Source organism: Anabrus simplex, chromosome 7, assembly GCF_040414725.1.
Source record: "Anabrus simplex isolate iqAnaSimp1 chromosome 7, ASM4041472v1, whole genome shotgun sequence".
NCBI classification, from domain to species: domain Eukaryota; kingdom Metazoa; phylum Arthropoda; class Insecta; order Orthoptera; family Tettigoniidae; genus Anabrus; species Anabrus simplex.
The window spans coordinates 1,184,249-1,210,011 of record NC_090271.1 but is presented as its reverse complement, the minus strand read 5'-3'; the positions used below and the strand labels follow the sequence as shown (position 1 = coordinate 1,210,011).

Here is a 25,763-nt window from a genome sequence, read left to right as displayed (position 1 = left end):
AGTCCTGTGGTATTTGAGGCTCATGTTGGTAGATTTACTGACACGTAAGAGACCTCCTGTGGGACTAAATTCCGGCACCTCACCGCCTCCGAAAACCATAAAACTAGTTAGTAGGATGTACAGTGCTCACTGTCCTTGTCTTCTCTTTCCGTTCCTGTTCTGATGTTGTGTTCCCTCATTTCTGTGCAGCAAAGTGAAAATGAAGAAGACGATAGTGAAGATGAAAGTGATGTAAATGATGTGTATGGAGTGACTTCTGTAATCAATCTCACCGATAAGCAGGTAAAAAGCTTGTTTTGATTATTATTGATCTGTATGTGTACATGAATCAACTCTGAAGATAGTACATTATTACAGAACTTGGAGTGTATCGCCCAATTGCGATCCCTGCTGGTGGAATTGTGTGACGAGCACGGCAGCGATCAGACCATCACTTTCATTCGCAGCTTGCTGGATAACGATACGGCTCCTGTCGGTCTTCTCATCAACGAACGTTTTGTCAATATTCCAGCTCAGATAGCCGTGCCGCTTCTGGAGTCTCTCAAGTAAGTACCGTCTTTGTCACCTGTCCAGTTGCTGAGTAATTTAGCAGCCTGGTGCTGTTTCTGCCATATACTCGAGCTGCAGTGTTGTTCCATACCGAAGATGATTGTACAGTCTGTTCAGACCACATCTCCCGCCCAGTACTGCCTCAGCATGCCCTTGGTCAGCACCGCATAGTAACTCTCCATTTTGTGTTTTTTTTTTTTTAATAAAGAATATTTTAGCAACAGAACAAATGTTTTTAAGGCTTGTTAATATACAGTTGGTAATAATATTTAATACTATTTTATTTGCAGTTCCAGTTTTTGAACTCTTCTACTGTTTGAGAAATAGGTATAAACTTGGTCTTTAACATTTGTCATTGTAGGTGCTTGTCATGTATTTTACGAGGATAGGGGCAAAAGTCATGGCAACTTTTTTTTTTCTTGTAGATATGTGAACATATGTGAACGGATCGCAAACTTATATGTGTCATGTGGAAGTTCTGCAGGCATAGTGTGTGTGTGCAGAACAAATGGCTCTGTGATAGCTGGTAGTAGTGCAGCGAGGGCTGTGAAATCAGGAAGTTGGTGAGTGTCGTGCGAGATGGAAGTAACCCGTCTTGAGCGGCACGCTTACATCAAAATGGGCGTTCTCCGAGGGAGAAATGCGATGGAATGTCGCAGTGAGTTAGTGGAAGCCCTTGGGAATAACGTCCTACCATACCGTACAGTAGCACGGTGGGTAGGAAAGTTTCAGCAAGGATGTGTGTTAACCCGTGATGAGCAACGTTCGGGACGACTTGTCAGTGTGCGGACCGACGTGGCACATGCCGTCATCGAGCAGCTCCTGGATGAAGACAAGACGATGGATGCTACTAGAGTTAGAGAGGGCAAGTGGATTCGAGAAATGCACCATCCACAGGATATTGCGTAATGAGCTGCAACTGCGCAAAATCGCATCACGGTGGGTACCACATGCACTGACGGAAGTTCAAAGGTGGGTACGCTATGCAGTATGCTTCGACCACCTTGCACGCTGGCAACAGGACGGCGATCAATTCTTGTCACGAATAATTGCCATTGACGAATTTTGGGCCAGGGCATACGAACCAGAACTGAAACGTCAGTCCACGAAGTGGCGACATGCTGGGTCACCAAGGAGGCAGAAGGTTCGTCAGAATCCTTCCCCAGTCAAATTGATGGTGATCGTCGCGTATGACGTCAGGGGTGTCATTGTTTTCCACTTTGTTCCGCATGGCAGAACAGTGACCACACAGTACTACAGGGACTTCCTGGTGTGACAGGTACAACGTGGCGTTTGGGAGAAACGTCTGGATCTTGTGGACAGTGCAATAATCCTGCACGACAATGCAAAACCACATTTTATATTGAATATTGAACCCATTTTATATTCTTTCTACTATGTATTAGCTTGTCAATTTCCTTCTACATCAACCATTGACCATGGCTTCAAGCCATCAATTATGTTACAATCAAATAACATCTCCATTAAGTGAACTACGTACAAATTTATCATTGTTGCAACCCGACAAAGATAAAAACAGGTATGATAATAAAAACCCATAAATATCACCAAATGAGCACAAGAAGCAAAATACTTACCATCGAGCAGCAGCAGCATTAACAAAACCAGCGTGGAGGGCACAGAACATAAAGGAAAAGGGCTGGAGCTACTTGAGGTGTTGCCAGGTCAATATCGCTAACTACTAAATGAAAGCAAAATTTTCAATAAATCAACCTTTACTTAAAATTTAGGGAAAAAGATAAAATTTATGAGTGATATATAAATCTATAACTTTATGTAATAAGTTGAAAAATAAACAAAATCAAGAACAAATAATAGAATGTTAAATAATCTCTTTGAATTATGCATTAAACCAAATCTATTTTTTTTAAATGATAAAAGTTTGAGTGTACACTCAGATAACAATGAAAAATAATTCTTATGCAGTAATAAAATAAGTAAACTGAAGAACGTATACCCCAATAAGGAAAAATTCCTTATTAATTCATTGAAAAAGGAGATAAATGTATTTTTTCTTCAAATAATTAAAATCGTGAAATCACACTCAGATTACACACTAAAGTAACTCTTACAGTACCAAGAAGTAAGCGGAGTCTGCAACTCGCATCAGAATCACTCAATTACAAATGTTAAAATGGATCCATGCGTTAAATATTAATTACACAACTGGCCAGCTTTTCTTTGTAAGTAGGTATACTACAATTAATCTCACTAAACTGAAATTTGTTTCCAGAACCTGTACACAAGGATTTCAATCATCCCAGAAACACGGAAACACACAGAATATTAAAGGCAACGATAGCCAACCAAATATTCCCACACGTAAATAATTAAGAGAACACAAGAGAAAATCGCACGAACCAAATAAAAATATGTCGCAAATAATTTACAAATTACGAAGGGAAACACTTAAAATTCCACATAAAACAAACAATGGTACACACGAAGCATGCAGCTTCCCAAAAACCAAGCCAACATCCCACTTAAGACAAAAGGCAAGGCCCACACAAAATTAGCGTACCGGAGATATGATAAAAGGATGACACACAATCATGAAGGAAAGAAAACACGGACGCGAATAATCTGAGGAGGGAAACCATAAGTATCTTTAAGAAATGCTAGAAACAAATTTCAGCTTCCTCAACCACGATATTACAATAATATAATTATAATATTTTGAATTTAACATTTCCTCCAACCACCTATTAACAGAGGATTTAAATGCCGGTTATAAAATTTTAAGTTTAGGAGGCCCTGGAAAACGGTAATGCCCGAATAAGACTGGAAATAAACAATCGCATTAAGTAATTAAACAATGATCCATAACGAATACAATACTAGCACATAACATCTTTCAAAACATTGACAACAGTCCAACGGGAACCGCAAATAAGAACCAAGAAAAGTAGAAAGAAATCCACCAACAAAATTAATAACAACTTTAAGAAACAGAAAAAGGTGGGACCACGATAATCTTAGTTAAATTAAAGTAATGGAATAATAAGTCTCTAGCCCGCGCATATACCATGTTCCAGAATTACTCCATTATAATAATTTGGATATAGCACCTTACCAAAATCACATTAATTTACATTTTAATATTTAGAAGATACAATTTATATCATTAAAATGTCCGATGCAGAAGAAACTCCAGCTTAATTTAATAAAGGGTGGTCGACATGTCCATAACTATAGGCCTAATTTCAATTACAGTTGCGGGGTAGACATGAAATTATACTAGCAGCGTTGCCGAAATTTTTATATAATAGATGTCACAAATTGATTGTTACCCACGTTCTTCTTCTCCACATTATCCGTCAGTAGGCAATTTCGAAACAGTTAAGAAGATACTTGTACGTACATTCTTGGGTGTCCAATTTAATATACGGTTATCCAATAGCTTACGTTCTAGCTCATTTTGTAATGAAGAACCCTCCTTCAGATAGTTCGGTCACACAAATATATTAAAGAACAGTAAATCAGAGACATTATTGCACTACAACTAAGGCAAATGCCTTAATTAGCGAGGCTATTAGCTTGGTTTATCGGACTCCACTCCAACAACTTTCAATCGCATTTTGTACACAACTTCTCCAAACGCGTCTGCCGGGAACAGACTGGCGTGCAGGCCAGTGAGAAACACGGTGCTCAGTTTCAAGCAGTAGACTGGATGTGCACACACTTCAACTGGTTTATTGGGCGAATCAGAAATTTCGAAGCTACCGACGTAACAATGTGTTTAAAATGCACATAAATTAACGGCAATTCAAACAATGGCCGAGAATGGTAGATGGGATCCCCACACACAAATGCATACGTCCAATAAATGAGGGTATCGTAAATTATTGTCTCAATTGTATTAGAGTTTTAAATATTTCAGAAACATTTTAATGATGGACTGTAAATTTTACCTTATACACATCTAACATATTTTAGAATAATCTTTAAGCAGGTGCCTGTTAAAAAATAAGGTTTTGATATTGACTGAGGATGCCTCATAAGAAGAGGCGAAACATGTCTCATTCTGTATTGTATTGAATAGGTGGCAAAGTAATAAATATTTTCTTGTATACATTATAGAACGCTTGTTCCCTTCTGCTGATCTCCTTATCCAACCTTGCCTCTTGCATTATTTCACTTTGTTTGTTTTTGATTTTGAAGTAAAGGAACTTGGTGCCTTCTATACTTTATTGCATTTGATATGTCTTACTGATGCGATCTCACAACTTGATGACGGACGTGACTGTTGCGTGCGTAACCATTTTCAACAATACAAAATCATCTGACCAATCGGTAATAGGCTTGGAAAGTGCCAATTTCAATTAATGAAATACATTTGCAAAAATTAAAACTCTCTTCATAACATCTTGCCCCCTTTGAAAGGAGTTCTTTATACTAACTATTGTAATCTTATACCTATTGTAAAAATACTTATTCTTAACATATACATTAATACAAAACCCTATACATCATATTTTTATGATTAAAAGAAAATACTATTGAAATTATATCTTTGATGAAAATAAAAAAAACGTTAGTAATATCACAGGAAATCTTTAATTCAGTTCTCCTTGTCATCCCCTTCAATGGGAAGAGGGCATATTTTCTTGATGCTTCGGGTGAAAGTTCCACCAGCCGTCCGAACGGTGACAACCCTCGCCTCACCATCTCGTCCAGGGTGAACTTGAACTATCCTACCTCTGGGCCACTCTAGAGGAGGGACGTTGTCCTCAAATAATAGCACCAAAGAATCAACATCAATACGTCGATTGGTATCATGCCACTTGACGCATTTTTGCAATTCCTGCAAGTATTCTCACTGCGATCTCTGCCACAACCACTGCAGAATTTTCTGCAAATGTTGCCAACGTGACAAGCGGTTATCAGGTTCTTCAACAAATCCCTTTGCACAGGTTGCACGATCAAGTTACTTAGAAGGAAATGTGCTGGTGTTAGGACTTCTAAATCATTTGGATCATTTGGCAAGGGAGTAAGGGGACGTGAATTTAATACAGCCTCTATATCGCAAAGAATAGTGTAGGTTTCTTCGAAAGTTAGCAGTCAGTTTCAGTCAGCAAATGTCTTTTCATCATCTTTACAGCTGCTTCCCACAATCCCCCAAAGTGGGATGACCGGGGAGGAATGAAACTCCACTGTATCTGCTGCTAAGCGAGTGAAGAGGTAATGGTTGTTGACCCCTTTTCCAAAAAGGACTGGATATCTTGTAGTGCGTTGGCTGTTCCAATGAAATTCTTCCCATTATCAGAGAAAAGCAGCTTGCACAAACTCTTCTTGCCGTAAAGCGTTGCAGTGCAGCTAAGAAAGCTTTGGTCGTTAGCTCCGACACAAACTCCAAATGCACTGCCTTGGTACTGTAAGTATGAATGCGGTCTCTTCTGTGGCTTTCTCTTACAGATATTGGTTCTGCATGGTCCACTTCTGTGGTAACAAAGGGTCGAACAACTAACATAACCCTTTCTTTTGGTAAATTTGCCATGTGTACCTCTGAAACTGTAGGATGGTAACAAATGCACTTCAGACACCTCTTGACAATCCTTTTCGCTTCTCTTCTGCTGCTGATAGGCCAATATTGCTGTCGGGTTGCGTGTAGCAGTTGCTCTGGGGGACAGTGCTTCAGACGACGATGTTCATTTTCCATGATCATTCTGGTGATGTGATGATTTGCTGGTAGAAGCACAGGATGTCTCTGTTCTGATGTTAGCTCCGAAAAACGATGCCTTCCTCCAACCCTAATCAGTCCGTCACTATCCAGAAACGGACTGAGTGACTTTAGAGAACTCTTCTTTGGGAGGTCTTGATTATTAATTAAGCAATGTAGTATTTGAGGGAATGCTTCTAATGGTGTCCATTTGACTACCTGTTTCTCTGCTTTACAAGTTTCTTGTATTTCTGGTGAACCTTTTTTTCCTTTCCGGCGGTTTGAGTTTGCAAGTATAAATGAATCTTTGACAGTATGCTGCGATAAGGCATAATTTCGGAAATGACAAGAATTTATTCAGTAGAATGCTGGATGATGTTGCTGTCAACGTAACTGCTGTGACCTTCAGCTCTGGTAGTTCTGTTTCGAATTCTTCTGAATGCTCTGGTTGTTGACGTGTGCGAAGCCAAGACGGTCCACTCCACCACAGCTTTTTATTTTCGAGTTCTGCTGAAGTAATTCCTCTTGAGAGAAGATCAGCTGGATTTTCAGTCGAAGGAACATGCTTCCAGGTGGTTGCAGCAGTGGCTCCTTGAATCTTTGCAATCCTGTGTGCCACAAAAATGTCTTCAGCAGCCTTGGCTCAGTGTCGATCCATCCCAAAACAATTGTACTGTCACTCCATAATCTGATCTGACCAATTTTTTCTTTCAAAGCACTCACTGTTGTTTTGACAAGTTGTGCAAGAAGAAGGGCTGCCTCCAATTCGAGTCTTGGCAACGAATTGGTTTTTTAAGGAGCTACTTTCGTCTTCGCACAAAGTAAATTGGAAATATAGAGACTACTTTGCGTTTGACAAACTGCATAAATGCATGCTCCAAAAGCCTTCTCTGAAGCATCACTAAATCCAAACAAATCAAAGAGCCAGAGCAATTCCCAGGATTTATGTTTCTCATAATTCTGATGTTCAGTCTTTCTAATGATATATAGTACTCGTTCCAAATCTGAAGGTGCTCTTGGGACAATGGCTGATCCCATTCAAATCCATCTACCCATAAGTGTTGCATCAACAACTTCCCTTTGATCAGTACTGGACCCACGAGTCCTAGAGGATCAAAAATCTGTGCGATTTTGGAGGCGACTTCTCTTTTGGATCTTGGTGACTGCTTTGTCAGCTCAACTCGAAACTGAAATCAATCTTGTGCTGAGTCCCAGAGGAGTCCAAGAGTCTCACTAGCTTCACCTTTGTCTAAAACCAGTAAAGTCCCTTCGTCGCCTTTGCTCTCCAAATCCTGCAAGATCTCTTTGCTGTTGGACCTCCGTTTCCTCAAATGCATTCCACCACTTTTGAGAATATTTTGTATTTGCCGCCGTAGCCCGATCACATCTTCTAGAATGTCTCCTCAACTTAAGCAGTCATCCATATAAAAATCATTGCAAATAGCCTTTGCTGCTGCTGGAAATTCATTTTCATGAAGAGTAGCCAATTCATTTAGGCATCTCATGGCATGGTAAGGTGCTGATGCTGTTCCATATGTTACTGTATTCAACTGATAGATCCTCACAGGGGCTGAAGATTCCTCTTTCCACAAAATCTGGTGGAATGCTCGATGTTCAGGATGGATGAAGATTTGCCAAAACATCTTTTCCACATCTGCCGTCATGACATACTTATGGCTGCGAAATCTAAGTACAATGTGAAAAAGATCTCGCTGTAAATTAGGACCTGCCATGAGCTTGTCATTGAGTGATGTCCCGAGTGATGTTTTTGCCGAGGAATCAAATACCACTCTGACCTTTGTCGTGTCACTATCTGGACATACCACTGTTTGATGGGATATGAAGTATGAATTCGGTACATCTTTATTTTGGTTTGTTTCAATCAAGCTCATACGCCCTAGTTTTTCATATTCATCCATGAAATCTGCATAAGCTGTCTTGAGTTCAGGGTGTCTGCTTAATCTCGTGACTAATGATTCTAGTCTGTTTAGTGCGTGTTTTCTTGATTCTCCAAGGATGACATCCGGCTTGATAGGGAGCCTTACGATGAATCTACCTGTTGTATCTCTCGTAACGGTGTCTGTGAACTGTCTTTCACATATTCTTTCTTCTGATGTGTAATGCTGAATCTCCGGAATTGCTTCTTGTTTCCAGAATTTTTCCATCTGATCTGATAATTGTTGATTGCTAATTTTCATGCATGCTGTTGTTGATCCCAGTTTGTTCTCAAAAACTTCACCGCCTATAATCCAGCCTAATCGGGTGTTTTGCAGAGCTGGTTGTCCTTCAGCTTCATTCTTGGGTGGATCTATGACTATTTTCCAGTAAAGTCCTGCACCAATTAATATGGCTATGTCTCCAGGCTTGTTGAATGTGGGATCTGCCAAGCGAATGTCCTTTGGAATAATAATCTTGTCCTTCTTGATCTCCAACTGTGGCATTCGTCCTGTTATAGTTGGCAAAACTAGAAATTCTGCTTCCACCTCAAATCCGTCATTCCTTGAAGCGAGGTGTACTCTCGTGATCCTTTTTTTGTTTCCACTTTGGAACAATCTACTCCAATGATCTGTGTGCTTGTCTTGACATTTGGTAAACCAAGTTTCTTATACAGACCTTCCTTTATTAGATTCGACTGAGATCTTGGATCCAATAAGGCTCGGCATGTCATTCTTCTTCCGTGAACGTCTTTCACATCAATTAAAGCTGTTGACAAAAGTATTTGTGATGTTATTCCTTCCACTAAGCTCACATTGAGTGAAGCAAGTGAATGCTGAGATTCTACACACAGGTTTATGGGCACTTAATGTTCTTTAACATTTTGTTTCTGTTTGTCATCTTCCTCAGCATGTAAAAGTGTGTTGTGAAGAAGTCCACATTTCTTGCATTTTGATCCTCTGCAATTTCTTGCAATATGTCCTGGTTTCAAACAGTTATGACACTGTCCTTTTTCTCGGAGCAGTTTTCTTCTGTCTTCAACTGATCGTTTAATTAATTCTTCACATGTAAAAATGGGGTGACTTGCCACCACACAGATTACTGCCTGCCTTGCTTTCTTGCTAGGTTGTCTGTCCTTCGGATTTGCCTTCGTGTTCAATGCCTTGGTTTTGTTATGATTTAAAAGCATATATGATTGGGAACGCTCAGTTAAGAATTTCAAGAAATCATCCAATGTTGGCATCTCTTCTGGAGTGTTGCCTTTCACCCTTTCCTGCCAGTCTCTTTGCTCAATGAAATCCAGCTGCTTCTTTGCTAGATGAATAACCATTGTATCCCAATATTGTACAGGTTGCTTCATTGCTTTTAATGAAGCCATGTGAGTTTGAATATGAAATTGTAATTGCCTGAGTGATTCAGATTTGTTCTCTTTAAAAACTTAGGAAACTTGAAAAGTTCATCTAGATGTGTCTCGATTATCATCATTTGATAATCATATGTATCTACAAGCAAGTTCCACGCACTTGTGTAGTTTTCTTGTGAAATGGTAAAACCTTGAATGAGTTTGCGTGCCTCACCCTGCAGAAGACCGATTAGATACTGATATTTTTTGGATATTTGTTAGTTGAGTATCATTATGAATGGTTGACTCAAAACTGTTCTTAAAAAGCAACCGTTTTGTGAATTCGCCGTTAAATTCTGGTAATTTCATTTCTGGTAATTTCTGCATTCTTCTGTTATGATGTTGTGGAACTTCCTGTTGATGAACGGCGTTGTTTACTGCCGTGTTCATTTGAGCTAGTAAATTATTTTGAACATCCTCTGCTTCATCTATTACCGTTTGCAGTTGTGTAACTGTGCTGAAGGAAATAGATTCAAATAGCTCTCACTCTCCCTCACATTCCTCTTCAAACTGTAATGCAGCTGTTTCATCAGTGATATCAGTTTCCTCTATTTTCATTTGTACTTCTTCAAAAGAATTCCATAGCTCTTCACATTTTTAAATTCTAACCTTCGCCTTTGATTTTGACATGTCAGCTGTAATCAACTTTATTATTCTTGTTAACGTGCCTTTTACTCGACCACGCGATTGTTTCAATTTCGTTAGTTGCGTCATATTGAAATTAAGGTTATGCTGTGAAAGATCGAAGGGATTGCGTGAAGGTTATGTATAAATTCAAAGGAATCTTGTTGCTGAATTGAGGTTATATGACAAAGGAATATGGATCTTTTATATTCATGACAACAGGAGGATCAATGGACTTCAATTATTATTTTCTTCTTATTATTATGTTGATCACAAACATGCACTAAGGGAAAGAGGCTAGAATCTAAGAGCCCTAAGAGTACTGTATGCCTAGCAAGGATGGTGTATATGTCAAAGAGACTCATGGTCGCACGGAGATTCTTGCAGTGAGCGGTGAGAAGAATGTAAATCTTGAAATCTTGTCTTTACTTCTTTGTATGTACGTAACATAGAATCGTACTTGCCTGATTACTGATTTATGCTGCACTCCGTTGAAGTTGTTGGCCTCAGCGGTCTTATTTTCATTACGAACAAGAATGCAATATCCTTGAATGGCCATTTGGCTGTAATAAAACTATTATAATAAAATCCGTGAATGATTCTACGAATTCGAGATGTGTTGTATTTTTACTCTGGTGCTTAACCTCAATTGCGACGCATTGTTTTCACTTCTGCATTTCACATTTCATGATCTTGGTTGTATTGAACATCTCAGGTTATTGAGAGCCGTGCTGTTGGGCGCCAATGTTTCTTTTTGATTTTGAAGTAAAGGAACTTGGTGCCTTCTATACTTTATTGCATTTGATATGTCTTAATGATGCGATATCACAACTTGACGACGGTCATGACTGTTGCATGCGTAACCATTTTCAACAATACAAAATCATCTGACCAGTCGGTAATAGGCTTGGAAAGTGCCAACTTCAATTAATGAAATCCATTTGCAAAAATTCAGACTCTCTTCATAACCACTTTCCAAATATTTGAAACCTCAAGGTTTTGTCCCCTGATACTAATGATTCATTTTCCTTCTCTTTTTGCCTCTTGTTATTACCACTGTTTTGCTCTTCTCCACACTGATTTTCATACCATATTTCTCAATATTGTCATTTTAGTTGGATTTGCGCTTGTGTATTTTTGACTCCCCATGTAACTATTCTATTTATTTAATCGTATGGTGATTTCATACAATATATATAGAAGGCTTTCAGTTAAACCGAGTGAACAAATCATCTGTTCTTCCAGGTTACAGTCACGCATTGGTGAAATAATAATAATAATAATAATAATAATAATAATAATAATAATAATAATAATAATTGCCTCTGTGAATCAGTGGTAGAGTGTCGGCCTCCGGATCCGATGATAATGGGTTCAAACCCGGCAGAGGTAGTCGGATTTTTGAAGGGCGGAAAAAAGTCCATTCGACACTCATGTCGCACGATGTCGTCATGTAAAAGATCTCTGTTGGCACATTTGGTGTTCACCTGACAAAATTCATTAAAAATCTCAGCCATAGATGCCCAAGAGAGTTTCGGTTTACTTGGTCTGCCATCTAGTGGGCTTAGAGTGAAACGGAATGTCGAAATTGACGAGCAGACAGCCAGATGGTGTCAAATAGAAATGTCTGCACACTGTAGCTGAGGCCATATGATGATGATGATGATGATGATGATTATTATTATTATTATTATTATTATTATTATTATTATTATTATTATTATTATTATTATTGGTGAACTGATCCAACCCCACTACCTGAAGTAATTGCAACAACCATGTCCAGTCCTTAACGTGTTGATAAGGCACCAGAGATTCCTCGGTAGATCAAAACCGTTTCGCTTCTTTGTGGGATCAAGATGGTGGACACTTGTTCCCAATGTTTTTGTTGACCACTCATGCTTCTAGCTTTCATTTAGGTCAAATCCATCTGCAATGAGTTGCCCTGCAGTGACACTTGCTGGTTGAAAGTTACTCACGTCCGTAGGTATTACCTCAAATTACCCTACATGTGACCCTTGGGTGGTGCTAACTGAGTAACAGCGTTAAAAGTGATATACAGTATGCCCATATAACTGTCATCTGCAAACAACATACCTTGACTTTGTTTCCTTTAGAATTTCATCCATAACCGTTATAAACATAAGTGGAGATAATACACTTCCCTGCTACGTCCAGTTTGGTTTCTAAACCAATCTGTTCTCCCCACTGGAGTCTGGACACAATTGGAACAATTCTTATACATTGCTTTCACTAATTCCCTTGATTGCCTTCCACATTCTTTTCTTTAAAGGGTTTCCCCACACTTTTTCTCTATTAACACTATCGTATGCCTTCTCTAGGAGTACAATCACCAGACCTCTATGTTCTCACTGTAATCTCATAGCAAATATAGGGTGTAAAGTTCTTTCAAGAATAAATTTACTGTGTCTACCTCTTCAGTACAGTTATAATTGTATTAATTATAATTGTATTAAATTTATTCTTTCAAGAATAAATTTACTGTGTCCACCTATTCAATACAATTATAATTGTATTAATAGTAATGCTGTTACTATAATTGTATTAAATTTATTCTTGAAATAATTTTACTTATCTTCAATATGGAACAAAATGACATTAGTTACTTGTAAATATAGTGTGTGTCGCTGACCTGCCCTGTCGAAATCCATATTGCTCTGATCTTCTAAATTTCTTTCCAACCTTCCTCTCATCCTTCTTTCTGTTACTTTCTCCAATATTTTGGCTACTTGTGACAACAGTGTAATCCGTCAATAATTGTCACATACCTTCATGTCACCTTTCTTAAATACTGGTATTGTTACACCTTTACACCAATCATCAAGTACTTTCTTTTTCGTCCATATACATCTTAGTAGCCTATACAACCAATGTAGACCAATAGGTCCTGCTGCGTCGTCACATGTTTCATCCATCCCTGCTGCTTTTCCTGTTTTCATTTGTTTAGCAGCCATTTCCACCTCTGCCATTGCAATATCAATCTCCATTTCTGGATCATCATCATTTACCACTACTCGCTCTTCTGCATCATTTCTCACATTCAGGAGTTTATCAAAATAGTCTTTCCACCTGTTCTGTATCTCTTCTGCATCTCTCGTTACATTTTCACTCTCTTCCTTCACTTGTTTATGTAGATTCTTTCTTTTCTGTTATTTTATATCAATCCGTACAACATCCTTTTTCCACTATTTACATCCATTTTCAACTCTTGTGTGAATCTCTCCCAACACTTTTTTAAAACTTTTAATTTCCTGATATGTAATCTTCCTTCCTTCTTTCACCCTAGCCATATCTAATGATCCTTCTAAACCATGTGTTACTCACAATCATTCCATTTCTCTCACAAAAATCAATCAACTTATCTCCCTCTCTATTTCTTTCTCCATATCCAAATCGACCAATTCTGTCATTTCCAACCTGCGCATTGAGCTCTCTCATGACTATCACTTCCACATCAGTGATTACTTCCTCGAGTATGTCCTAGAATTCCTATATATTTTCCTGACTGTTTCTAGTTTGGGTGCATAAACTTGGATGAAATCTTCCACTCTTTCTTCCGTCCTCAGTCGTACTCTGACTACTCTTACCACTAACATGGTCTACCCTATCTAGCATTTAACAATCACTCGTACTCCATTCTTTTCCTCACCTCCTCCACTGGATTCACTCAGTCCCATCATTACAACATTCTCCTTCTCCATAAGATCCATCAGTTCTGGTTTTTCCTGTCAGGGGCATAACATTTATTATTCCGAACTTCATAATATTAATTGCTGGTTGCCCACTTATCACAGTTTCCCCAGCACAAAAACTGCGCATCACTTTTAGCAGGGTATGACCTAACATTTTCGAGGCTGATAATTACCACCACTCATTTTAGGCTATTGTTACGATGGCGTCGCCTCTCCCAAAGGCATTTTAGAGCTACTGTCACCATGTACATGGGGAACAAACGCCCTCGCAGCCGCCCCTAACTAGGGAAACAAATGCTGCTGATGAATAATGTACTCATACTATTCCTCGAGTATTGGGCTGCCTCTTCTGCAAGTGTTCCAGTTCTTGCTCCTCAGCAGCTTGGAATCCTACTACGAATTGCTCTCAGATTGCCTTCACTACACAAGATGGATAACTCCTCTCTCTTCCTTGACCCAGTACACAAACTGGCAAAAGGGAATATTCATTTTATCCATATGAGGTAATGTGTAGTTTAACACAACAATACATTTCACACTTCTGCAGATTCCATCCTCTTGACAACAGAAATTTTAAGCAGTGGTGTTTCCGTCATCATCATTTCCCATTATCCAGCTGTAGCCGGGTAGGGGCAAATATGGTCCCTCTTCACTTTCATTGGTCTTTCCACCACTCCTCCTCCAACACTGCGCCCCAGTCCAGGTTGCATTGGATTGTGTCCTTCCATCTCAGTCATCTTCCGCAGCCTCTTGTTCCTTGCATTTCCATCACCTTTTTTCTTTTTGCATTCTTTCATCACTCATTCGCTTTATATGCCCAAACCATCTTCTCTATTTTATCATTCATTTTTTCCACTCCAATTTCTTCCCAGATTTTCTCATTCCTTATTTTGTCTCTCTTACTTTTCTGTATCATACTCCTCAAGAACTTCATTTCGGCTGCCTGTATTTGACTTGGGTACGTAATACATCTTGTACATAATTTCATTTGCCTCCATTGGCACGACAGTTTCCATCTTGAATCCTCTTACTAATTTCAGCATCCAGTTAAGCATTCTCCATTAATTCACTCCCCAGGTATTTGAACATATCCACTACTTCCAGGGGCTTGTCTGCAAGTCTAATCTGACCTTTCCCTTCCTTCTCCCCTCTAGTCATAACAAGAGTTTTAGGGCCAATTGCAGAAACGGTAGTTAGAAGATGTCTATGGTTTAACAATGCCTAAGTATGGCTGCTGCATTGCAGAGACGTTATTTATCACTTAGACACTGTCTAAAACCGATGTTCAACCGGTCATGTTTAAACACTACCGAGAGCACTGTTTAACCTCAAATGAAAGGAGTGAATCACAATCGGAGGTTATGTACCACGTAACATGTAATTTGTATTATCATGTTGAGACGATTCTGGGAACAATGGTTAGTCCGACCTCTCTGTGGGTCACCCGCTGCTAAATCGCAGCAATTCGTTTGACATGTACACGGAGATAGATCTTAAAATAAGGTTCCGCTTTTCAAGAGACTTGTTTCTTGAGACTGACAAAGGGACAGTCCGATAACTGTCAACTTAAATACAATTCTTGGCAACCGATATATTTTATTATATACATGGGTCATTTCCATGCAATTATAGGTCACTTCGACTACATAGATATCAGAATTACTTGTCCCGATCGTCAGAGGGCTGTCACATACATCAGCCGGAAGGGATTCACTTATATTTACTGCCAAGTAAACACACAAAATAGTGAAAACTAAAAAGTAGTTTGTATAGGTTTTATATACATACAGTATACGGTAATCGTACAAGTTTGTTCCCAAATAATAGATTAATTTACTCTATTGTTAATCACAGTTCAATATGGATCTATCATTATGAAACTTATTTCATTTAACTATCAGATAGGAAAAGGCAAGTAGTGGTGATGGTGGTGAGTATTGTTTAAAGAGGAGGACTGTGGAAGAAGAGTCATGGCCATAATAACAGCCCTAGTATTTGCCTGGTGTAAAAATAGGGAAACTATGGAAAACAATCTTCAGGGCTGCCGATGATGCGTTTCGAACCTACGATCTCCAGAACACAAGCTACATCTATATGGCCCGTACACCTCGGTTACACATCGCTATTGCTTCATCTTCCCTTCGTCGAAGCTACAGCATTTATGAGAAGATTACACTCACTGTAACAACACTATAATAAAAGCTACACTTCCCTGTACGGTGGCGTGTCGCTTTAGTGTCGATAATATTATGATGAGATTTAATTTCCATCGAAAGTGATACTCTTATCTGTGGGCAAGTCATGTTCATGCTTAGCCATATTTGAGTAATATGTAGGAAGAGAAACAGCTGACTGGCGTTTAGCACGTGCACCGACGAATTTCATTGGTTGCGAGAAGCAAAGGGTTGCATGAAAGATACTTCTGTCTCCATTTTCAAACCAAAATTGTAACTTCAAGCGATGTCTAGTTAAACATCGACTGAACATTGTTTATACAATGGAAGATCATGCTCGGTTTAGACTCTGTTTAGCTCGACGTTGTCTAAGGCTTAAAACTAGTTATCGTTTCTGCAATTGGCCCTTACTTTTTTCTACACTTATTTTCGATCCACATTCTTCGATCTTCCCATTCACCACATCCAACTGTTCTTGAACCTTCATGTCGTCTTCAGCCCAAATCACAATATCATCTGCAAATAATAGCATTTCATTTCCCGTTCTCCATATGCTGCTTTTGCTGTTCTCATGATGTCAAACAGTATTGGTATAGGTTTTATATACATACAGTATACGGTAATCGTACAAGTTTGTTCCCAAATAATAGATTAATTTACTCTATTGTTAATCACAGTTCAATATGGATCTATCATTATGAAACTTATTTCATTTAACTATCAGATAGGAAAAGGCAAGTAGTGGTGATGGTGGTGAGTATTGTTTAAAGAGGAGGACTGTGTATTGGTGATAGAACACTTCCCTGTCTCAGCCCACTAGGCATCCTGCCAACTCGTGTTAGCACGCAGCTACAACATTCCTTGTACATTGCCATTGTCCCTGTTCCTACCATCAAGTTAATTTGCCCCAGACTAGTCAGCCGATCCCAGGCGTGCTCAGTCTAAACTATGATAAAATAATGTCCTAAAAATACATACACCCTAGATTTGATGGGGAATATATAACTAAATATGGACACTGTGAGGTCAACTAAGAACCATAAATAAAGCCAGGCGAAGCATGACGTCAAGTTTTGGAGGAAAATATGTTTATTAAAATTAACAAGAAAATATTTTCTTAAATAGAAAAAAGTATAAAATAATCCAAATTTTTACATGACTCTGAAGTTTTTTCAGCTTGATAAAGTCCATCTTGAGAGTACAAATGTACAATGTATGCCGACACACATACTTGACATATCAGAACAAATCTGTAAATTTCATTAATTTTACACCTTGGGCTTGCGTGCTCGCACCACGCTCCTGGCTTTACTTTTTTTTAAAGACTTTTAACTGTAGATGAGTATGTTCCCCATTTCTGCACACTTGACATTGCAGTGGGGTCCCTAACCTTAAGGAAAGATGTGACTTAATGTACAAAAAGGGGGGACAAAAACTAATCTAACTGTACAATATATAACACGCTGAGTGGTAGAACATCCTACGCACAAATATATACACCTCGAGTTATGAGCAATCTCATGAGCATAACAAACAATGTGGATCAGAACCACACAAAATCAAAACACATAAATGGAAAAATATGTACATTCAAAGAAACAAAAAAATGTTATATTTTCCAGGGCTCACCAAGAAAGGTATGCGGCATTCATGCAACTGTCATTCACTCAAAGCCTCGATGGAAAATATAAGGAAATAAATTTCACTTTAAGCAGCACTTCCTATTTAACGTAGGACCCTTTTTTAAATTATGTGACACAAATTCATAAAAAATGACAGAGTAGGCTTTAACTTTTAACACATAATTCAATGTTGTGTCCTGAAAAAGATTACGTGACACAAAATATTCCTCAGCGCGGTTATATCATTAAAAAAATCCAACAAAATGTTGCGATATAAAACTTTTTTCAACTGCAACAACCGCAGAGACATAGACAGAAACAATTAAATCACGAAGTATAGGCCGCTCAAATAAAACTCTCCTCGCCGACACACGGTGGAATGACTCAAAGCGGAGATTCACGTCTTATATAAGTAATAATAATAATAACGTAAATGTTTCCACCTTTTCAATACAATATATTCACAAAATTACAAAATTATACGGTACTAGTTTCGACCCATCTAGGGGTCATCATCAGCCGTATTGGAGCAAAGATCATTTGTGGCGAAATCCTAAGACAATGTTATTTTAAAGAATAACAAGTGAAATGAGATGTTATGGTAATAGTTAATAATACAAGGAATATACATACTAAGAGGTTTTTAACAAAGAATAAAGTATAAATGGGGTGTTGTAAAAATTATAATCATGGAAATCAGTAAGTTCTTGTATTGAAATGAAATATGGCTTAGGAAGAGGGCTTAAGGTGGGGCTGAAGGGTGCGGGAAAAAGTGTAATTGTCTTGGAAAAGTACCTTTGATTAAATTTAGGATTGAGTTTAGGTTGGCTGCATTATTGTTTCTGAGGAAAGTGATAAATAGATCGAAGAGTATGTTGGGTTTCTCTGAGATTTCATTGAGATTGTGACTGGCATTAAAGTATTGGTCTAGGTGTATGTAGTAATTTTCCATTATGTTCAGTAAAGGGCCCTTGTTTGCTAATACGAGGATGTCCATGTCTTGTTCAATATTGGTGAAATTATGGTTATAATCTTGCATGTGTTGGCCGATGGCTGAAAAACTTGTTGTATTTTATTGCGTTAGTGTGCTCGTGGTATCTGATAATGAAGTTTCTCCCGGTTTGCCCGATGTAGGTATTTTTACAGGTGGTACATTTGATCCTATAAACTCCTGATTTTAAAAAACTGCTGGTCTTGTTGATGTGTGAAGTATTGTATAAAACATTCATGTTCTTATTGTTGGTTTTGAAGGCTATTTTAACGCCTTGTTTCTTAAAGATGTTGGTTAACTTGTAGATATCAACAATGATATCTACGGACCAAAAACATGAAATTCATAACCATCAATGATTCACGTCTTCCCAAATAATGCAGCAAACATCAAAACCACAGGGTCCAACCCTTTACACATGCTGCTCAACAGTCTACCTGAGGCAAGTCACACAATCAAGAAAAATGCAAGCCTTTCAGATGAGGAACGCGTCCTCTTACTCAAAATCACACTAAATAATATAGTATCATGTCCTAAAGTTGCCGGATCTGGAAAAATATATAAAATGATGTTTTCTAACATATGCTCGCATGAAAAGAAAAAAGACTGCTCTGGTCACAAATCAAAGCACTTGTGCTCAAAGTTAAACATGAATAATAAAGTGGCAAACTCTGTAATGAATATGATAAACTGAAACTAAGAAATTGCCACATTGACAATAGATCATGTCTAAACATCGGAAAGTTACTGAAATATTTCAATGCTACAATTCGAGAAACTCGCATAGATAATAAAAAACACAAAACTATATTCGTGGAACTCATGAATCAATTACTAATTTCCAATCGTTATGTACAAAATAGTCATGAAGATGACGCTCTCAAAATTTGTGGATCCATACTCCACCGTCTCACACACTCTCATTCACACATCATGCAATAAATCCCAGAAAAAGTGACAGCATGTTTCTGTACACTTTGAGCTCCCATTAATAATACTTTAATCTAGTCCTTCCTGACTTTCATTTGAATCCTTATTTACATTTACATTTAATCCCCGAGACGTGCACTGAGTCTCAAACATCAAAGCAAAACAAATCAAAATATACATGAGGCTAAAATAAGAAATTGACTCGTAAAAGAAATGACGCTAACCACTCAGCTAAATGAATCAGAATAAAATGTAAGAGAGCAAGCTGCGACCTCATGGAAACGGTCCACATTTACGATACAATTATATTTACATTAACAAGCTTCCTATCATTTACTTTAAATAGGACGTAGTTTTTCCAAACAAAGCAAAATTTAATGAAATTAAATATCAAAACTAACCCTTTTGCAGCATTAAACACGTTCACACTCGCATATACAGTACATTAGAAATTCTGTACTCATCTATTTCGTTGACTTATCGCCGCCAGCCTTCAGGAACAGCCGACCCCATCTTGTTTTAGCCAGCTATATCGATGATGATGATGATGCCTTCAGGAAAGACTTGGATCAGTCCTTTTGTCTCCATCGAGGCATAGAAAGGTGACGTCTTATTTTCCCCTCACTGCTTCTGCTTCTGGATGTCGCCTAAAACATCCCCTCGTTCACGATATAGAAACTAGGTCAAGACTAATCTGCCGGTTACTAGAATACTACAACCAGGGTAATTTCCACTGACCATGAAACCAGTTCCCATTCATTCGCAGGATTGCTTCTCTTATCTAATCCCGTAACTAAGTCAAATATTTCCCATTTAAAAGCTTGACTGGAAATTGAAAAGTTTATGCCCTTGGGAAACCATTTACACAGGCAGGCTACTATGCATTCAACATTATTAAATGAAACTGTCCTCTCCCTCTGGAAATCGAAAGTTAAATGCCATTCTCCCAGTGTTAGAAAACTTAAATAGATTAAATGCAGACTGAGCATCTTCCAACAACATTTACAAGTCCCCACACGATCACTCGCGTAAATGAAAACTACATCTCACGATGTTACTTGCACGGTATCTCGCTAAATAAAAGGTTAACTAACTCACACGGTCATAATTTTTATTAACTCATCCTCTGAGATGCTGTTGTATCCTCGATCGGGGCCATCACTTCCCTATACCAATGCCTAGCCATATCGACTGTGGCTCTATCATTTCATTGGCTCAACACATCGCGTACCTGACGCTTACTTCAAACGTCTCTCGCAGGCTTCTCTAGCCTCTCGCCGGGCATCCGAAATGTTGTCCATTGGAGTTCTATTGTTTCCCTGTTCTGCTTTGTGTACGTCATGTCGAAATTCCACCTTCCAAACTCAGCTGGCGAGCAAACAAACCCGAGCTCCAAGCTCCTTGCAGAAATTGCGACGTGCTGCAGAATGTAGAAGTTTCCTGCCAGTTACGAGTACTTAATAAAAATGAAATATTCTCTGTAAATTCGAATAAATGACTGATTAATTAAATAAGCACTTCAAGAAAGGCTCACCACAATCCTTTTTATTAATCCCTGTCCAATTCCTTTTTGCACCAGACTGTCCCAAACTTTAGTCCCAGGGACACTGTCATATGCCTTTTCAATGTCAGTGAATGTCATCACCATATCATTCCCATACTCCCACTGCTTTTCCATTAGTTGTCTCATAATGAAAATGGGCTCGATTGCTGATCTTCCACCTCTGAAACCTAACTGATTTTCTTGTATCTGATTTTCAACCCTGAACCTAATCCTACTTTCCAGTATCCTCTCCACTATCTTAGCAACATGGAATATCAGAGTTATTCTCCTGTAGTTCTTCATTACTTTCTTATCGCCTTTCTTGAAAATTGGGATGATGATTATTCCTTTTTTCCAATCCTCAGGGACCTCCTTATTCTCCCAGACAATCCTGAGAACTCGATACGTGCACTGCAGGCTTACAGCTCCAGCTGTCTTTATTATCTCCACTGAAATTTCATCTATTCCAGCAGTTTTTCCATTCTCCATCTTTCTTACTGCCGTTTCAGTTTCATTAATTGTAATTTCTTTATCCATTTCCTCATCAACTAATTGCCTTTCTTGGTGGTTCTCATGTTCAGCAATTTCTGAAAATACCCTGTCCATCTGTTTCTTATTTCTTCTGGCTTGTTAATATTATGCCATCTTCATCTTTCACAAATTTGGTTGTTTACTCAATGTCTCTTTTTGTTTCTTAATATACCATACAATAATTTCTTGCTGCCCTGCATATCATCTCTCAATTTCTGTGTAAATAAGGCCCAGCTTTTCCTCTTTTCTTCCTCCACTACTTTCTTAGCCAAATTCTTTGCCTCCACATATTTTCTTCTACTTTCTTCAGTCTTAGATGTCTTCCATGCTTTCCATGCCATTTTCTTTTCCTTCACTTTACTCTGCCCTATAATTCCACCAGTGTGTCTCTTTGTCTTTCACATTTCCTGTTCTTCTACAACATACCTTTTCTGCACTGCCAGCCGGTGCTTTCTTAAATCTTTTCCATTCATCTCCAACATTCCCCATCTCCGTCCTGGGTACCAAGGGTATTATTTTCCTTTGAAATTCTTCTTGTATGCTTTGTCTCCTTCAACTTCCATACTTTAATTCTTTTCTCTCTTCTTACTGGGGGTTTTTCAATCTTTCCCACTTTCAGTTTTCCTATCACAACTCTGTGATCTCCACCACTTCAGGCATGGCTGTTGCATCGAAAAGGTTCTTCCGGTGTTCTTTCTCTATGATTATATGATCAGTCATGGTCTTTGTTCATCTGCTTCCCCAACCATACTTGTAATCTTCTGACTGTTCTTCTTCCTAAACCAGGTGTTTCCAACAATCATTTGGTTCCTCATCCACCTTCTGGATTTCCATTTCCATATCCAAGAGAAATGAAAGATCAACGCTAGACGCCATCTTCAGTGTGAGACAGTTAACACTGGGAATATAGAAGAGATGTGGTAATGATAGTGTATCCAGAGCCAGGGTATGGAAAGTAATGGAAAACAAATTATAGAATATATACAAGTAATTGTAGTAGTGTCCAGACCTGTGTGCTTTCACCACTGTTATCCATAATATTGTGGGCAAAATTGTGAAGGAGGCAAGGTACATATGGGGACAGGGAGCAGTATGGGGAGCAAACAGAGAGGAGCGTAGTGTTGACTAGAGGAGAAAGAGGAAAGAAAGGAATGATAAAAATGAAGGGACGACATGGTGGTGGTGATTATGATTCTAAGACAAAATACAACTGGGAAAGCAGACAAGGTCTGTCACTTCCAGAAATGAAGGTAAAGACGAGGGCCATGAAGCTTCCTAGGTCTTGGAAACATAATACCGTCGTGGTTGGAAGAGTGGTTTGAACCCCACTGCTCACAGCCCTCAAGATGGTTTTCCATGGTTTCGCATTTTCACACCAGGCAAACCCTTACTTACGACAAGAAGGGGATACCATGGTCAGTGTTCTCCCCAGAAATTTTTGTCAGCTGGGTGGCAGGAATGAGTAGCTGGACAGGGAATACTACGTAAAAGAAAGGAAGATGATAAAATTTCTATGTATTCCCTTCAAGACATTATCAATAATATCGGACAAGTAAATATTAAGTGAAATTTCAACGATTTTCGTTTTATTATGATGAATGAGACATCTCTGAGTATTTTGAACTTCTAGTGTTCTGCTGCTCGTTCATGATCGTGTAACTCTGGGGCTTACCGCTCGATTGCTGTGGAGTGTGGTGGTGGTGGTGGTGGTGGTGGTGGTGATTATTGTTTTAAAAGGAAGTACAACTGGATTCTATTAACATTAATCAGAGTGATAGAATGGAAGTGGTTCGACATTCGAAAAATGAAGGTATCATTTAAAGTAAAAATCTTCATTATTGGTTCTGTATTGAATTGAGATTCGCAAATAAATAAGGAAATTATAAGGTCCACCTGCTCAATACTGAACAAAATTATGTGGTAGATTCTACAAGTCTGTTAAATCTTCACATTTCATTTATTAAGTCATATGAGACCGGTTTTGACAAAATTGTATCTCATCAGCCAAGAAAAGAGAACAAAGACATAAGAAATACATTCAAATTTACATCTCTATTAAAAATATGACAATAATTTACAAAATTATTCTTATTAGGCTTAAAATATTGATATGAACGTGAACTGGTAATCGTATTACATCGGTGTACGTTTTATATGATGTGTACACCGTAATAATTGTAATTGAAAGATATGCTAAAAATCTTCTTACAATATGCCTTGTAGTAAAATGGATACAATTGTCAATTTTTGGTACTAAATAAGTGTAATATTTTTGTTTACACACAATTTAATACATTATTAAAAACAGAAGGGTATTGTAATCAAGTTTCATGAGGCTAAAAATCCCAAAAATCGATCAATATTTCAAATAATACGTAATACGCTCGTATATTACCTCTACCGCTGTCCGCGCCCGCCCGAATATAGCCCTACCTGTACCGTACCTTCCCCTTCTCCCACTTAGGTACCCCGCCCCCTCTGTTCACTCGCGATATACTGCCGGTCAGTTCCTTTTTAACTTAACTTCTATCAGCTTGGCACCTGAGGTGAGTTTTCATGTTTCATTAATATATCTTTTCCTGCCGCCTAATACTAATCGCGTCTTATTCTTCTTGTAGATTCAGTCTTGGTTCGAGACCGTTCTAGACCCACCTATGTAACCACGGACTTTTCATTTAAGATCCTTTTTCGACACACTATTTAACAAGAACCTTGGTCATTTTATATTATTCAACCTCATATCATAATTTATTGTGACAATCATGGACATAAAAGTGAAGCAAGCTGATATAAAAACTTTATTTTAGTACTTTGCTTTTAATGCCAAGACACCAGCGATCTATAAACTCAGCCTGCCTACTTGGTTTAACTTGGCAATTACTATATTTTAATCATTATTTCTGTTAAGTACAAAGGCTGTATTCCAATTAGGATGCTCTTAACACCATCATTATTTATACTTTTGTGCAACGACTTATAATCAGTACCTGTTTTTTAGCCTCATGAAACTTGATTACAATACCCATCTATTTTTAATGTATTAAATTGTGTATAAACAAAAATATTCCACTAATTTAGTACTGAAAATTGACAATTGTATCCATTTTACTACAAGGCGTATCGTACAAAGATTTTTAGCATATCTCTCAGTTACAATTGTTATGGTGTGCACCTCATCATATAAAACATACACCGATGTAATACGATTACCAGTTCACGTTCGTATTAATATTTTAGCCCTAATATGAATAATTTTGTAAATTATTGGCATATTTTTACTTGAGATGTAAATTTTAATGTATTTCTTAAGTCTTTGTTCTCTTTTCTTGGCTGATGATGACATACAATTTTGTCGAAACCGGTCCCATATTACTTAATTAATGAAATGTGAAGATTTAACAGACTTGTTGAATCTATCACATAATTTTCTTCAGTATTGAATATGTGGACCTTGTAATTTCCTTTTTTATTTGTGAACAAAGGTATCGGCCAAAGAAAAAGGCCACGCAGAGCGTGAAAGTGAAATAGGCCTACTCTCTAGGCCTCATGACCTAATACTGTAGGGGTGTGAAAAGAACAAGAGTTGACCAAGGCAGATTGGATAAGATAGGTGTAAGTGAGGAGCGTGGCACAAGTAAGTGGAAGTAATGCCAGGACTCAGCTAAGGCCCCCGTGGTCATCAATCCACACTTCCAAGTTAAGAGGCCTAGGGCCCCTTTTAATCTCCTCTTACAACAGGTAGAGGATACCGTAGGTATTATCTATACCACCCCTACACTCGCGGAAATGCCAATGAGTTTGTGACGTCCCGTGGAATAGAGTGCACAACACTACACGACAGTCAAGCTAAACATTTAAACTTCAATATAACTGAAGCAATTATGCTGACAATGATTTATTATTTTTTTTAAACTGTTTTAAAGTATTTAAGATTTAATTTGGAGCACCCAACTAGCACATATCTAGGGAGAACGGGGGCAAGAGCTGCAAGTGCTTGGCAAGGGGCTGGACACGGAGTGCGGCCAGTATCCAGTTATCGGGAGATAGTGGGTTCGAGCCCCACTGTCGG

The 25,763-nt window shown here is 38.3% G+C and overlaps 1 protein-coding gene across 2 annotated transcripts in view; it reads left to right on the top strand.

Moving 5' to 3' along the window:
- Positions 1 to 25,763, top strand: part of LOC136877190 (protein BCCIP homolog) — a 191,431-nt gene that overhangs the window by 119,635 nt on the left and 46,033 nt on the right. For both annotated transcript variants that reach the window (XR_010860735.1, XM_067151000.2), the window contains exons 3-4: positions 190 to 282; positions 358 to 545. Coding sequence is in view for 1 of the 2 variants with exons in the window: in XM_067151000.2 (XP_067007101.1) it covers positions 190 to 282; positions 358 to 545 (281 nt within the window). In the remaining variant the exon portion in view is untranslated. The remainder of the gene's footprint in view (positions 1 to 189; positions 283 to 357; positions 546 to 25,763) is intronic.